General features: G+C 43.4%; 1 protein-coding gene and 2 long non-coding RNA genes across 5 annotated transcripts in view; 1 reads left to right on the top strand and 2 right to left on the bottom strand.

Moving 5' to 3' along the window:
• Positions 1-5,205: 5,205 nt before the first annotated feature.
• LOC123328407 lies at positions 5,206-5,762 on the bottom strand. Its single transcript, XR_006543212.1, has 2 exons — positions 5,554-5,762; positions 5,206-5,455 (listed from the first exon to the last, which is right to left on the bottom strand). It is a non-coding gene; the product is annotated as an uncharacterized LOC123328407 (long non-coding RNA).
• Positions 5,528-15,765, top strand: part of DGUOK (deoxyguanosine kinase) — a 34,537-nt gene continuing 24,299 nt past the window's right edge. Inside the window, exon 1 of one of the 3 annotated variants that reach the window (XM_025260809.2) lies at positions 5,528-5,795. In XM_025260809.2, coding sequence (XP_025116594.2) covers positions 5,654-5,795 — 142 coding nt within the window. In that variant the 5' untranslated portion in view covers positions 5,528-5,653. The remainder of the gene's footprint in view (positions 5,796-15,765) is intronic. The other 2 variants (XM_006045952.3, XM_025260810.2) reach the window with 2 other exon arrangements.
• LOC123328405 lies at positions 5,943-8,403 on the bottom strand. The gene is made up of 2 exons (XR_006543211.1): positions 8,265-8,403; positions 5,943-6,137 (listed from the first exon to the last, which is right to left on the bottom strand). It is a non-coding gene; the product is annotated as an uncharacterized LOC123328405 (long non-coding RNA).

Here is a 15,765-nt window from a genome sequence, read left to right as displayed (position 1 = left end):
ACCTGGCCAGGTCCATCCTTGATGCTCCTGAACAGAGCCCACCTGGTCTTTGCAGACACACCTATATGGAAACAGTGGAGTCCAGTTAAAGCATTACAGAACTCAAGGTCAGACATGCCTCCTCCACCATCCCCTCACTTGCCCTCTGGGGTTGTGGTAGAGAGGCATATTTTCAAAAACAAAATCCCTAGAGGATTTTTGTCTTCTAAAGGGTTTCCCAGAAGCAGACCCTGGAAGGAGGACTCACGTGCAAGTGATTTATTAGAGAAGTGCTCTCGCTGGAAACCAGCGAGTGAGGAGAGAGGCAGGACAGAAGAGGGTGACTTCAGCCCGGTCTCCAGGGAGCCCTGGAGTATAAACCTTACTGCAGGCAAGGAGCCACGGCCATATATCAGTGATTGGTGATGGCACTTCCTAGCAGACAGAAAGTCCCAGACTTTCCTCCAGTAGGTTAAGAGCTGTCTTGCAAAGAAGAGCCACAGGCACGGGCTATTGGGACAGAAAACACAGGGAAGATGGGTTATGATGCCCAGGCACACAGACCCTTCCCACTGTGGAGGGGCACAGAGGAGTCTCCACATGCGGCAAGAAGGGAAGGTTGACCAGTCCTTCCTCCTTTTCCCTGACCTGATCTTACCCCACTTCAATAAGTGCTGTCCTAGACTTCTGCAGGGTAAGTCGAGTTATGTGCTGGTAGAAGAGAGAGCATGGATCGGTTACAGTGGTTTGAGGAGTGTGTAAATCCAACAGGAAGTCAACTAAAAAGAAATAACATCCTAGGACCTGAGGGCCAAGCTGAAGGCGGCCATTACTTATTATGTAATCCCTATTGGTTGGTAACCGTGTTGCAGGCATTGCATTAAACGCTGCACGTGGATTATCTTTCTTAACCCTCACCCCCAGCTGTCTGAATACAAGAGCCCACACACTTAACCGTTTCCTATATGCCTCCTTTTATGACTGGGTCTATCAGTGTTCATTCAGGCGGGCAGAGCCACCATGCCCATTATGGGGATAAGGGAGTTATTATAGGAATGAGACTGCACCACCATGGGACAAGCTGGGGAAGTGGAGGTCTGGAGGGAAATGTGGGGCAATCAGGGAGGAGTCGCTAGGCCTCAAGGACTAGCTGGCATCTATCTCTGGGCACACCAATGACAAAGGTCTCCTCAGAGTTGCTGAGGCTCCCATCCTGCTTTCTAAATCTCAAACCTGGTCCTCTTTTGATCAACTCAAACTCAAAGCCCTGTTCAGATCAGATCAGTCGCTCAGTCGTATCCGACTCTTTGCGACCCCATGAATCGCAGCACGCCAGGCCTCCCTGTCCATCACCAACCCCTGGAGTTCACTGAGACTCACGTCCATCGACTCAGTGATGCCATCCAGCCATCTCATCCTCTGTCGTCCCCTTCTCCTGCCCCCAATCCCTCCCAGCATCAGAGTCTTTTCCAATGAGTCAACTCTTCACATGAAGTGGCCAAAGTACTGGAGTTTCAGCTTTAGTATCATTCCTTCCAAAGAAATCCCAGGGCTGATCTCCTTCAGACTGGACTGGTTGGATCTCCTTGCAGTCCAAGGGACTCTCAAGAGTCTTCTCCAACACCACAGTTCAAAAGCATCAATTCTTCGGCACTCAGCCTTCTTCACAGTCCAACTCTCACATCCATACATGACCACAGGAAAAACCATAGCCTTGACTAGACGAACCTTTGTTGGCAAAGTAATGTCTCTGCTTTTGAATATGCTATCTAGGTTGGTCATAACTTTCCTTCCAAGGAGTAAGCGCAAGGGGGTTTTGGAAGCATACTTCCCAGTTTAACCAGACTGAGTTAGCATAATCCAGTACATTAGAATATCTTTGATGTAGATAAGAATATAACTGACCAGACATCAAGCCGTAGAAGAAGGTCAGGGTCACATTTTGTATGTTTATCTCCCTATTTTTAGAGGCTGCATGGCACATTGGTACAGATCAGTTTCCTTGTCACAGCAGCATTTACAAATATTTGAAAGTGGTAATTCCTTCAGAGCTCTAAGGACTAAACAGAGTATCTAGTACATGGTAGATGCTGAGCCAATACTGGATAAAGGAATGGATGCTGAATGACTGCAGTCCTCCTGGGGCAACATCAGCTTTTACTCATAAACTTCAGCAGATGTCTGACAACCCCCAGGAGCAGGAAGTGACTTCATTCTTCCAAGCAAATGGGACATAATTCTGCGCACCAACTGCTTTCTGGCCAAAACCTGTTTACCACTTCCAGGAAGAACTGATCACCACCGTTTTTTCTCCCTTGCTCCTGACAATCCCTTTAATCACCCTTCTTCCTCATGCACCCTGGGGTGGGCCTCCAACACACCCATTTGTTTCTTGAGCCCTAACCTTTTGACCATAGCTGGGCCAATCAGAGTTTCTCTTTTGGAAATTTGGAATTAAGATCAAGAAAAGTGTTGAATTTTTCTACATGGTATAACATAATAAACAAGCATGAAGAAATACAGAGGAATAGAAGGATCATCAATAATTGAGGGATGACTAACAGGCAAAAGACATTTTAGCTTCTTACTTTACAGTATACATCCCCCCAATTTAAAAGCTTTTGGAAGCAAGGAACAGAGTGAGAGGAAATATTCATAATGGATTCATATCCAGAATATACAAAGAACAATAAGTAAAAGAGAGATAGCCAATAGAAAATGGGCACAGGACTTGAACAGGTCCTTCACAACAGAGGCTACTGAAATGGCTGATAAACATACACAAAAAAAGTTCCATCTCATTAATCATCAGGAAAAGGCAGATTAAAACTGCAAGACACCATTATACAGCAGAATGAATAAAATGAAAAAAGCTGACAATACCAATTGTTGGCAAGAATGTGGAGCTATAAGAGCGCTGACTCACTGATGGTAGCACTCTTGATTGGTATGATCAAATAGCGTGGAACTGTATACTCTTTTGGAATATCTACTAAAGCTCATCACACATATAACCTCTCATGCAGCAGTTCTAATTGTAGGCATATGCCCAAGACAAATGAGTTCTTAGCTTTACCAAAGACATAGTCAAGAATATTCATAGCAATGCTATCTATTATAGCTTTAATCTAGAAACTTTCAAATGCCCATCAAGAGTAGAATGGATAAATTAAATTCAAGGTGGTATAATAACATAATGGAGCACCACACAACAACAAGAATAAACGAACTACAGCTATGTATATAACATACATAAATCTCACAGACATTATGTTGAATGAAAGAATGACTTACTACATGATTTCATTTACATAAAGAATGGGCAAAACTAATTCTGCTGTTAAAAGTCAGCCTATTGGTTAACTTTGGGGGTAGTAACTGGCAGGGGAAATGAATTCTGGGGGTGCTGGTAGTGCTTTATTTCTTGCTCCGATCCTGGGTAACAGGGTGTGCTTAGTTTGTGAACATTTCATAAAACTGTATACTTATAACACATGCTCTTTTCTTCACTACATATTCTGCCTCACTAAAAAGTTGTTTTAAATGACTCTTGAGGGAATTCTCTGGTGATCCAGTAGTTAAAACTCTGCACTTCCACTGTCGAGGTATGGGGCGAAGTGGGTTCAATCCCTGGTTGGGGAACTAAGATCTTACATGTACAAGGTGCAGCCAGACACCTTATTTTAAAACATAAGTAAATAAATTAGTTAAATTATTTTTAGGAGCTCTAACTTTTAGGAACAGGTTAATTGCCTATCTGTACCTAAACCTGCCAGCAACTTTTGTAGTTAACCTTCACAGTCACCCTGAGGGCAAAGAGACAAACAAGGCCATAGGATGGTGAGAGCTTCTCAAACTTTTTTGGATGAATATTTTCCCAAGTCGGAGTTTACATAGATAAAGAAACAGAAGTAATTTTTCTACGGAGAAGTGACTGTGGCAGAGAAAGTGGGGGAATGGGACAGATTGTAGCTGCTCCAATATCCTTTAGCACTCTACCCAGGTTATCCTAAATAAATTTAGAATCTATTTTTTAATGTGTGTGTGTATGTGTGTGTGCTCAATTTTGTCCAACTCTTTGCAACTCCATGGACTATAGTCCACCAGGCTTCCCTGTTCATGGGATTTCCCAGAAAAAAATACTGGAGTGGGTTGCCATCTTCTTCTCCACGGATTGAACCTATATCTAAATATACGAATGTCACTTCAGCCATCCCATATAAACATCAATATAGGAAAAGGATCTTGTGCCTGCTTTGCAAATAGTTGTCCTGAGACTGGCAGGAAGGCAGCAGGGCACAATCATTAAAAGAATGGCACAGTTAATAAGAAGAACAGGAGATCACAAAAACAGGTTAGAACCTCCTAGGCCCAAGATGGCAGAAGATTTGACTTCCAGTAGATGAACCTCATTATATGCTCATTGTAATACATTAGCATCTAAATGACACCCACAGGCACCATGACAGTTTTGAGGCTGACCATAAATGGGCAAAAAGTGGGTGGTGCTCCAATTTCTGGAAATCCTTGCCCCTTCTCCAAGATGTTAGAATATTCCACCCACTCCCCAGCCCATAAAAACTAACCACCTCCACACCTCTAGTGCTCTTGCCTTCTGAGACAGCCCATACACTGTGGAGCGTATATCTACCTAAATACACCTGTTTTCACTTTACTCTGGCTAGCTCTTAAATTCTTCCTGCAAGAAGCCGAGGACTCTCACTTTGCAGCCTGTCCCAGGGATTCAGTCATGTCTCTGCTGGTTTTGACCCCATGGACTGTAGCCCACAGGGTCCCCAAGTCCATGGAATTTTCCAGGCAAGAATACTGGAGTGGGTTGCCATTTTCTACTCCAGGGTATCTTCCCCACCCAGGGATCGAAACCAGCTTTCTGTTAGTCTCCTGCAATGGCAGGTTGATTCTTTACCACTGCACCACTTGGGAAGCCCTCCACCCTCTTCACCCTTATGGAATTTTTGCTTACTACTCAAATCAACTGATTGAACTTAATATTTATTCAAGAAGCGAAACAAGAGGTGGCGTGTAACTAACACACTAACTTGCTAATTTATTCAATAAGATGCCAGCATTGCGGTGGAAGTTATACGGAATATGAAGTTAAGTTGTGTAAATCATCAGACTGCATCATTTTCCTACTTAAAACTGTCCAATTTCTTCCCACGTTAGAACAAAAGCCAAAAAATAAACGCTTGGGGGAAAAACTCGTTTAAAATTACAATTATTTTTATTTGTCTTTAGTTACGATATTTATTCTAAAGTGAGACAAATATGCAATTACGAAATTTATTCTAAAGTGAGACAAATATGCAAAGGTGATGAACTGTTGAGTTATGGCAGTTTTTAAATGTTGCTTTTCCAGTGAACACAAACAGACGAGCGAATAAAGCAGCAGCAACTCCAACTTTCATTAAACTCTCCAGTACCCAACACTAGAAGTCTTTCTTGCAACGCTTTCCTACAAATATCGCGAGAACAGAGAGATTTCCCCCCCCCCCCCCCCACCCCGGCCCCCCGCCTCGGCCCCTCCCTTCGAGCCAGCTCAACACCACCTACTTTCCGCGTGACGTCAAAGGTGCGCCGGAGTGTCTCAACAGCAGTATCGGGGGCGGAAGTGCTCTCGACGGAAGTGATCGCTGCGTGAATCGTGGGTAGGATGACCGCTGGCCGGCTCTATCTAAGGTTGCTGCGCGCACCCTCGAAGTTCATGGCTCAGCGCTTACTCGAGGGTGTGCCCCCTTCCAGGGGTCTACACGCGGGGCGTGGTCCCCGAAGGCTCTCCGTCGAAGGCAACATTGGTAAGGGCCAGAAAGTAGCTGCCAGGCTTCGGCCTCCGCAGAGCAGGTCCCTGAGAGGCTAGGAAAGGGAGTTGGGCCCAGAAGCCCTTCCTTTTCGATCTGTTGCGGCCAGGCTCCTTGTTCTGAGCTGCCAGACCTTTCCCCACTCAAGGTGTGCTGTGTGCCTTTGCCTCTTAGATTTTTCAGACGTCAGGCCTTCGTACTCTCCCACAGGGATACGTTTATTGAGGCATAAAAACCACGCAATCTGCTAATGGGACAAGAGCTAGCTTGTTTTGGTAGATCAAAATGGAAGCGACAAAGAGAAGAGTGCAATTTCTTTGTTCTCCTAAGATGAGGTTGCTAGATTGAGGGGAGGAAAAAAGCATGTCCATTTAAAATAGCATTTCAAATAAGGAATAATATTTTAGTGTGTGTCCCATGCGGTATTTGGAACATACCCCCCCCCCCATCTAAAATTCAAATTTAACTGAGTGTCCTTATTTTATCTGGCAACCCTACCATAAGTTCATAAACTCCAGTCATTCAGATATCACTTTCACTATTTTTGCTATGTCTGTGCTGGTCCCACTATAGTTTCTTAACATTTTTCTTAGAACAGCTCACTTTTTAAACTTAAAAACATGTGTTAAATTAAAAATAACGGTTGTAAGAGTGAATAGAAGTCCAGTACCTTAAATAAAAATACTTCAAAATAAAGCAAAATATTCAATTAGTTACTGTTAGTTACTAATGTTGCTAAAGTCTGACTTGAGGCTTTTACCTGTAGGGTGCTGAGCCCTAAAAAAGGATTAGGAAGTTTTAAGTATTGAAGACTTTTAGCAGCAAACTGGCAATTTCTCAATTTGTTCATTCAACAAATAGCCCTTTGAGCAACTTCCATATTTCAGCACTGCTCTTGGCCCTGAGGATACAGTAGTGAAGAGAACAAATAAAATCTCTGCTCTCACAGGACTCTAGTAGAGAGAGATACACAGTAAACAACATAAATAAATAGTATGTTAGATATTAAAAAGTGTGATGGAGGAAATACAGGATTGAGAAATTGAAGGAAGTTGCAATTTTAAGTTGAGTTGTCAAGGCAGGCCTCACTGAGAAGGTGATAATTTGAGCAAAAGCCTGAAGAAGGTGAGGGAGTGAACCATGTGGATAATGTGGAGAAGAATCTTCCAGGCAGAGGAAAGATCAAGTGCAGAGGCCCTGAGGTGGGAAGTGTGTTCAGGGAACAAGAGGAAAGCTGCTGTGGCTGGAGTGGAGTGAGGCAAGGGAGCAGGTGAGGGAGATGAGGTCAGAAGGTAAGGGTGGCTAGATTGTATAGGCCTTGTAGTCCATTATGGAATTTTACTCTGACTGAGATGAGAAACTGTTGGAAGATTTGAGCAGTCAAGTGACTTGATCTGACTAAGATTATAAAAAGATCACTCTGGCTGATATGTTGAAAATAGAAGGTGTCAGGAAGTTGCTGCAGTGATGAGTTATGGTGTGTAGGACCAGGATGTTAACAGTGGAGGTGGTGAGAAGTGATTCGATTCTAATTTCATTTAGGGTGGGGCACACAGAAATTGGTAACAGGAAATTGTGGAGTATAACATAAAAGGGGTCAGTGATGACTCGAATCATTCTGGCCTGAGCAACTTGAAAGATGGAGTTCCAATTCTCTTAGAGAAAAGTGGGAATAACAGCCTGGGGACAGAAGGGTGATTTCAAGTTTTTGGTTTTAGGCATGTTAGATTTTTATATGCTTATTAGATATCTAAGTAGGGCTGAATAGTCAGTTGGATATATGAGTCTAGAGTTGAGTCTCCCTGGATTGTAGTTATACATGTAGATGGTATTTAAAGCCAGGAGCCTATGTATGTTGATAGAGAGGACCATGTCCTGGGCGTGCAAATGTTAAGAGAGATTGAGATGATAAGAAGAAACCAGCAAAAGAGACAAAGGAGGAATGACCACTGAGATGAGAGGAAAGCCAGAAACATGATATACTGGAAACTAAGTGAAGAAGGTGTTTGGGAAAGAAATGATCGACTGTATAATGCTGTTTGAATAATGGAACTCTTTGGTGAACTTGAACAATTTATAGGAGTGGGGGCATGAAAGTCTGATTGTAGAGGTTCAAGGAGAATGGGAGGTGAGGAATTGGAAACAGTGGGTTAAGACCACTGTTTGGAGTTTTCCTTGAAAGGGGAGATGTGGAGTAATAGCTGAAATGGGACAAGGGTTTGAGAGAGTTAGATTTTGTATTTTTTTTTTTCTTTTTTTTTAGTAAGAGGAATTAGATCATATTTATAAGCTGGTAGAAAGGGAGAAAATTGGTGAAACAGGAGAGAGGATAAACTTGCCAGAGTGATTTTAGTAAGCAGGAAGGAATGGAATCTCTTGCCCAAGTTAAGAAAGAGAGATTGGCTTTAGCTAGGAGCAGTTTATCCCTAATAAACAGGGAGAATGGCAACATAAACGATTACTGACCTGAGTAGGTGCATTGGGAACCTGGGGAACATCTTCTGGTTGTGTCAGTTTCTCAGTAGAAGGAAGAAAGATCAGCTGAGTGTGAGGAGAGAGGAAAGACATGAAATAGTCTGGTTAGTGAGCAGGAGAAATGTAGAACTGCTGGGCGGCATTAAGGACCCATTTGGACTCAGCGGTCTTGAAATTTAAGTGAGATCAGTCACCACAGATGTGTGTTTTTCTCCAGCTAAATCAGAAACATTGAAGGGAATGAGAGGGGCTACCTGCCTCATGGTGTTTTTTTTTTTAAAAAGATTTTCTGTCCTATACTTTGGGAAACATGCCACTAAAGGAAACTTTGTCCTCAGAGCCCAGAGAGGAACAGAGTACTTCACAAAATAAGTGGTTTGAACAGATGATCAAGTGAAATTTGAAGTGCCTGTCCCAGTTTTCCTGCCTTTTGCTTCTCTTCTTATCCTTTCCAGATTTCTGGGCCGCCTCCTTGCTTTCTCCTGCAGCCAAAGCTCAGTGTGTGCCTGCTGTGGAGGTAGACTCAGATGTGGTCCAGGCCTTCTCCTGTAAGGAACTCAGAGCTAAGTGGGAGGAGCGGACTTCTAAGCATAGTTTCTATACCAAGTGATGAGTGCTATGTTCGGACATGGAGACTTGGAATCTCTGGGGTAGGAATTCCTCCCCCAGAGGAAAGAGTGTTCCAGGCACAGGAAGTAATATTTGCCAACACAGAGCCTCAGGAGACATGCAGTTTTAATATCAGGCTTGTGCCTGGAGTTTGAAGGGCCTGTGAGAGGATAGCAGAACAAGAATTTGGAAGGGTAGGATTTGCCAGGTGCTGAACAGCGAGGAGCTTCTCAGGTAGGCTATGGGAGGCTACTGAAGACTTAAAGCTAGTATGTGCCATGGCCAGATTGATGTTTAAAAGGAAATGGACTAGAATGAATGAATGAAAATAAAGCTTCATAAAGTGGGCATTTTGTGTGTCTTATTTGCTGTAGTACCCATCATGCCTTGCATGCAGTTTGTTGAATGAATGTTGGTGTAGACAGACTAGGTTTTGTGGCCATTGTAGTTGGAGGGAGGGAAGATGCAGGCCTTAACAGAGAGAATGGTGGACATCATCAGACATCATGATGGTTTGAGAAAGATTTTGGAAGTGGAATTGACAGGACCTGGTGACCACTTGGAGGTGAGAGATAAGGAGCCTTAATTTAGACACTGACTGAAAACTGAGGATGGGAATGAAGGAAGAAGCAATCTTGGGATGTAAGAGTGATATTTGGAGGAGGTTCCTGAGACGAGATAGATGTTCTGAGGTAGATTAGAGTAAGTGCCTGAAGTGCATAGACAGATTGGAGCTGCAGTCCCAGACATGGAAGTTGTTGACTTGTCAGGGTAGTTGTTGAAGTCTTAGAAGTGAGTGCAGTTGCCCAAAGGAAGTGACTAATGCGAGGTGGACTGGGGATCTTAATCTGGCTCTTTCTAGTTTTATCTCCCATTATATTATTCTCCATCACCCCCACACGGTGATGACTCTCCCCAGACAGAATTGGGCACTGCCTCCTCTGTGTGCTCACATAACATTTTGTACCCACAACTTCTGCAGCACTTGAGTTCTGTTGAGATTGTTGACACCCTCAGTACTTTTCCTGGATCAGCCACAGAGTGTCTTGTTCATCGTTGTATCACCAGCATCTAACCCGTGTGTGGCCTATTGTACTCATTCAGTGTTTGCTAGATGCTTGACTCCTGGGCTGTGATAGCCATGTGCAAGTTAGTCATTGGTATCCACAGAGGAAATACAGTAAACTGCTTTTACAATCAAACAGTCATCTTGTTCTCTAACCACAGGTGACATTCCCCCCCACCCCCAAAAATCTGAGTATCCATTCAGGAAACCTGAACAGGGGAAGGTGAACCCTTGTCCCAGCTGGAGTTAGATAAGTTTAGAGGGACCTTTCTTGTTTTGCTGCTCTAAATGTTGTTAATCTGACCCTGCAGGTACACACAGTAGCACATAAGGAAATGGATCAGTGAAGCAGCAAGTAATTGTATCTAGCATGAGTTGTGAGCCATATGTTATGATTAAAAGTCAAAGCTTGGGATCTAGAATCCCTTAAAATCTAAAAATTAAAATACCTACCCTATCTTTTTTATATAAGTGTATCCATCACTAAAGTGTATTATTACCTTCCAAAGTCAGTTATTTTGTGTTTACAAACCTAAATTGAATAAAGGATTGCTGTAGGAACTTTTGTTAGTGAGTCATCTCAGACTAGTCTCATTTTTTTTTTTTTTTCCCATCTTGGTTTTCAAAGACCCAGCAGAGAAGAAGAAACCTCTCTTTTGCCATTTAGAGGCTTGTATGTAAAGCAGTGGAGAGCGTTCCTAATAACATATCCTCCAGCATTCAAAATTAGTGATTTAACATTGCTAGTGTCATCTTTTATTTTCATTAAATGTAAACATTTGGGCAAGATTCCTAGGGAAAAAAGGAATCTTTGTATATTGGATACAATGTTAGGAATAAATTGGATTCTCTGTTTCTGTGATTGACATCCTTCTATCCATCCATCTCATTCTTAGCACCTGGCCAGATACTCAGGATGCAAAGGAAATAAGGTTGGTCCCTGTCTTCAAAACGTGAGTTCCCAGTCTAGCTGGAGAGACTGATGAGTCAACAAATAATTACACTGTGATGCCTTTTAAAGCAGAACAGGCAGTAATTAACTCTGCCCAGGGATAAAGTGGAGCTGGAGAGAGTTCAAGGAGACCTCACTGAGAAGGAGACACTGAAAGGATGAATCAGCTGGTGGGCAGAGCTGGGGAGGGCATTCTGGATCAGCGAGGGTCTGTGCTGAGTGCAGAAGCTTAACTACACTTTGGAAGTTGTGAGGACTGTTTTTTTTTCTCTTTTTTTAACAACGATTTTTTTTTCTTCTCATGAAAAGAAGAGAAAGTAATCAGGGCTGAAATATATAAAGTTTCTTTTAAGTCAGCTGATGATTTTTTTTCCCAGAATGCTTGTATGCTCAGAGTCTCAATATAAGTTCCTTGAGGGCAGCATCTCAGCTTACTTCATTTTAGTTATAGTACCCGCTGTTAGTGGCTACTCTGTAAACATCTGTTGGTTGAATGAATGAATATAGCATCAGATATAGTTCCTGAAATAAAGGCTTTAAATTTTCTTTGGAAGAATTTTTTTGCTTAAAGATAGGCAGTTTTATATTTACTGCTTTTGCTTGCTTCTTGGTAAAGGATTTTACATCTTGTTCAGAAGAAAATGCCTAGAGATGATGGTATATTTAAGAGGCTCCCATGAACTACGGCTGTAAGTGTTACATCAAGATACTATCTTAACTACTAGGTTTTAGTATAATGTAAATCCCATGGACAGAGGAGCCTGGTAGGCTGCAGTCCATGGGGTCGCTAGGAGTCAGACACGACTGAGCGACTTCACTTTCACCTTTCACTTGCATGCACTGGAGAAGGAAATGGCAACCCAGTCCAGTGTTCTTGCCTGGAGAGTCCCAGGGGCGGGGGAGCCTGGTGGGCTGCCATCTGTGGGGTCCACAGAGGCGGACACGACTGAAGCGACTTAGCAGCAGCAGCAGCAGCTGTAACAGGCATTGTATTGCTAGTTTATAGAAAAACTTGTGGGAGGAAAAAAAAACATGATTTAGGAAAAGATGAATGTTAACAACAGAACTGTTTGATCCATCCTGTGGAATGACAATACTGGTGCTAATAAAAGTCAACTTGTTGATGTAATGTGCTCTAATAACAAAGTACCTCCCACCCTTTCTCAAGCCATGGCACACGTAATAAAGTACAGTGATAGCCAAGGCCCTAAGGGCACGTTTAATGCTGCTTATGAGGTCTGAAACCTCCCAAATTTCATGATATTAGAAGTATACTGAAAAAGAACAGTTAATTGTTTTAAGTCTGAGATAATGATATCAGAAGACGCTGGTGCTCAGTATAGAGACCGGACAAGGGGGAGGCATTTTTCAGTTGGCCCAGTGTTACTCTGAAGAAGAGAACGTCTGGACACAGATGTTTTGGTCACTAGGAGGAAACCAGTGTAGCAGTGGAGAACCAGACAGCACCATTCTTAGGAAACCCCTGGGAATATTTTAAAACCTAAGTCTTAAAAAAATAAAACTTAAAAGGAAAAAAAAAACAAACTATTATGGTCAAGTATCATAACCCCCCCAAAAGTTATGTATTATAAATACATAATTTTGAATTATTTTTTAAAATAATTATTCCGTATTGGTGGGTGGTGCTTGGCACAGCTGAGCTCCATTGGAGTGCAGTTCTGTGGTCATTCTATGGTAAGTTACCCAGGCTCTCCGAGCCCTACAGTGACATGGATGGCAAAGTTCCTAGGACCTTCCATCAGCATTCACTGTTATTCTTTGCTGAAAGTCTAGCTTCTCATTTTTAAAGTGGCTTTCCAAAATTTTTGGAATGGGGAGTGGTGTGCAAGTTGGGGGTTTTGCACTGGTGTGATTGTTCCAGTAATTGGGACTGTATATTTCCCATTACATCTTGTTTATTGGCATTCCGGGTTTTGTGTGTTTAAATAGCACCAGTCGGTTTCTCAGAGTACTGACTGCCCTTGGATGAACTAATAGTGTCTGATCTCAGATGTGAAGTTGGCACGCCCTACCCCTCAGGGCCCTTCCTTTCCATCTGCAATTGTTCCTTGGGTAGTTGTTTTTAACTTTTAAAAAATTTAATTCTAACAACCATTTTACCCCACCCATGTAAAAAATCAGTTACCTTCATCTTTTCATGTGAATTAAAATAGTTTTTCAGCCCATAGCCAGGAACCATGTTTTAGCCTTAATCAAAAACCTGCAATCTAAATATTGACCATCTCTGCCAAATATTTTGAACTAGGGACGATTCAGGGCAGGCAGATGTCTGATAATAGAAAATTCAACCAGTCTGTAGTTCCTGCAACCCTGTTGGGCACTCCATGACAAGCCCAGAAGGTGGTCTTTGGTAGTCTGGGATGTGGTTTTGGAACCTATATTTTTTAAAAACCGCCTCTGTTGATTGTGATCAGATTGTTCTGGATACAATCTGAAATGTAAGTCTACATCACAGTCACTTAGGGCATACTTTAAAAATGTGGATTCCTGGGGATCCAACCTCAGAGATTCAGATCCTGTTAGGAAACCAAAATTGAGACCCAGGAAAAATCAAACCAATTAAATGCTAAATGTATAAGAGGCAGTTAATAAATATTTGTTTGAGTCAACTGCCCAACATGGTAGGAATTTGGTGTGAGCTAGAGATGTCCTGAACTTTGTGGAAGAGGTGGGCCATGGGCATGGTGGGGAAGGGATTTAGACACAGGCTGAACAGAGCAGGGGAAGGCATTTATTCATGGAAGTGTGGGAGGGGCAGAGGCGCACAGGAGCTCCGTGGACGTGGGATTGAGAGATGAGCATGACTGTACAAAATGCACAGATTTCTGTGTGTGTTTTTCACCCCCTGTGTTCAGAGAGGAGTTGGAGCAGTGTGTAATAAATGTCACATATTGGATGTGTGGGCTCTCTTGCTGAGACATCTCTTTACTCCCAGTCATCAACCATGAATGGCTGATAGAATCGATGGAAGGATGCCTCCCCTTTCCTTCTCTTGGTTCTGTTTGGGTTCCTCCTAAGGGTGGAATTCACTTGAGAAAGATCATCTCTGATAGGGGAGATTGAGCTCCAAGTGCTCAATTGTTTTGGATGTTTTGGTTTTTAACAGATGTGGGTTTCGTAGGGAACTGAAGTTAATAATGTATGTTTGATTCACTCGGCTGGGTCATTAGCCTGGGCTTTGGTTCCTGCCTTGGAGGAACCGCGTCTTCTACTTAGAGAAACAGAATTACAGTGGCAGTGATGGAGTCTTATCCACATTGCCAGGCCAAGCACAAGCATTGCCGGGCCAATCCAGCTTATAGGTGTGAGGTCCTGAAAGGCTGCACACAGGATGTGTATCTAAGCAGAATCTTGAAGACTGAGTAGTAGCTGGTCAGAGGAGGAGAGGAGGCTCCCCAGGAAGTGGGAAAGCATATGCGAAGGCACATTTGCAGCAGACCACATGGCCTGACTAAAGTTGCAAGGCGTTTGGTCCAGCGGGAGCTCAGGGTGTCTGAAGAGAAGCTGAGGCAGAGCCATCTATGCAGGGGCCAGGTTTTTATATGTCTTACAGGCCATGCTGGGCTTCCCTGGTGGCTCAGACAGTAAAGAATCTGCCTGCGATACAGGAGACCTGGGTTCGATCCCTGGATCAGGAAGATCCCTTGGAAAAGAAAGTGGCAACCCACTCCAACCTATTGCCTGGAGAATTCCATGGATAGAGAAGCTTGGTGGGCTGCAGTCCATGGGGTCATAGAGAGTCGGGCATGAGTGAGAGACTTTCATCGTCACTACCACCGTCATACGCTGTGCTAAAGCGTTTGAATTTTGTCATGAAGGGAGTAGGGACCTGTCAGAGGATTTTAAGCAGGATTATTTTGTGTGGTGTGGCTGCTGCAGTATGAATAATGGATTGAAGAGGGCAAGGCCAGAGTTTGAGAGGCAAGAAATGAGAGCCTGGTCTTGAGCGGGAAATGGGAATAGAAGGACAGATGGGGAAATTTTAGAAGGCGTGTTCAACAGTGCTTGGCGGCCACTTGAGGTTTGGCAGAGGAGGAGGTTGTGACTGAGTGGATAGTGCTGTTGTGCCCTGAGATTGGGATATGGGAGGAAGCTCAGTTTGGTGGGGAAGATGGTGAGTTCATTTAGCACATGTCAGTACTTTGAGGTGCTTGTGGGACATTCAAGTGGAAATGTCTGGAGGGCTCTTAGATAGTCTGGAATTTAGGAAGGTGTGGGCTAGATGTTGGTGTAAATGGGAAAAGGGAACTTAAATGTTGTGGTACTGGGTTAATTTCATCTCCAGAATATTTCTCATAGCAGTCACTACTTTCCACCTCCTCTGCTGTTGCCTTGGTTGAAGCTCCTGTTATGTTCCAACTGGTCTGTCTATGTCTACATCAGTCCAGTCTTACCTAGCTGGTGGAGTGTCTTTTAAAAATGAGATGGTAACTTGTTATTTTCCTGCTTAAAACTCTTCCTCAGTGATTTCCCGTTGCCCTTCTTCGCATGGTGCAAGGCCCCGTGTGGCCTGGCCCCGCCCTGCCCGCTGCCCTCTCCACGCTCCTTTTGAGCCGCCCTTCTCCCTCTTTGACCACACTGTCACCGCAGTGCTTTCTTCACGGCCAGATTGCTCTTCCGTCTTCTTGTGCACTGTTTTTCTCTTTTCCTGACCTTTCCCCCCACCCTTGGCCTGGCTGCTCTCTCTCCGCTTACCCCACCCTTGACCTGACCAGTCCTCGTCTTTCAGGTCTCACCTCAGGTCACATTTTTCAGAGGAACCTTCCTTGATCTTTCGAGCTACATTAGAGTCAACATGCATTTTCCTTTCCTAGCACTAACACAGTTTGTTGTTAGTTACTCAT

The sequence above is a fragment of the Bubalus bubalis genome, chromosome 12, assembly GCF_019923935.1.
Source record: "Bubalus bubalis isolate 160015118507 breed Murrah chromosome 12, NDDB_SH_1, whole genome shotgun sequence".
Lineage (NCBI taxonomy): Eukaryota > Metazoa > Chordata > Mammalia > Artiodactyla > Bovidae > Bubalus > Bubalus bubalis.
The sequence above is the reverse complement of the archived record's forward strand: the minus strand, read 5'-3'. Positions and strand labels throughout refer to the sequence as shown.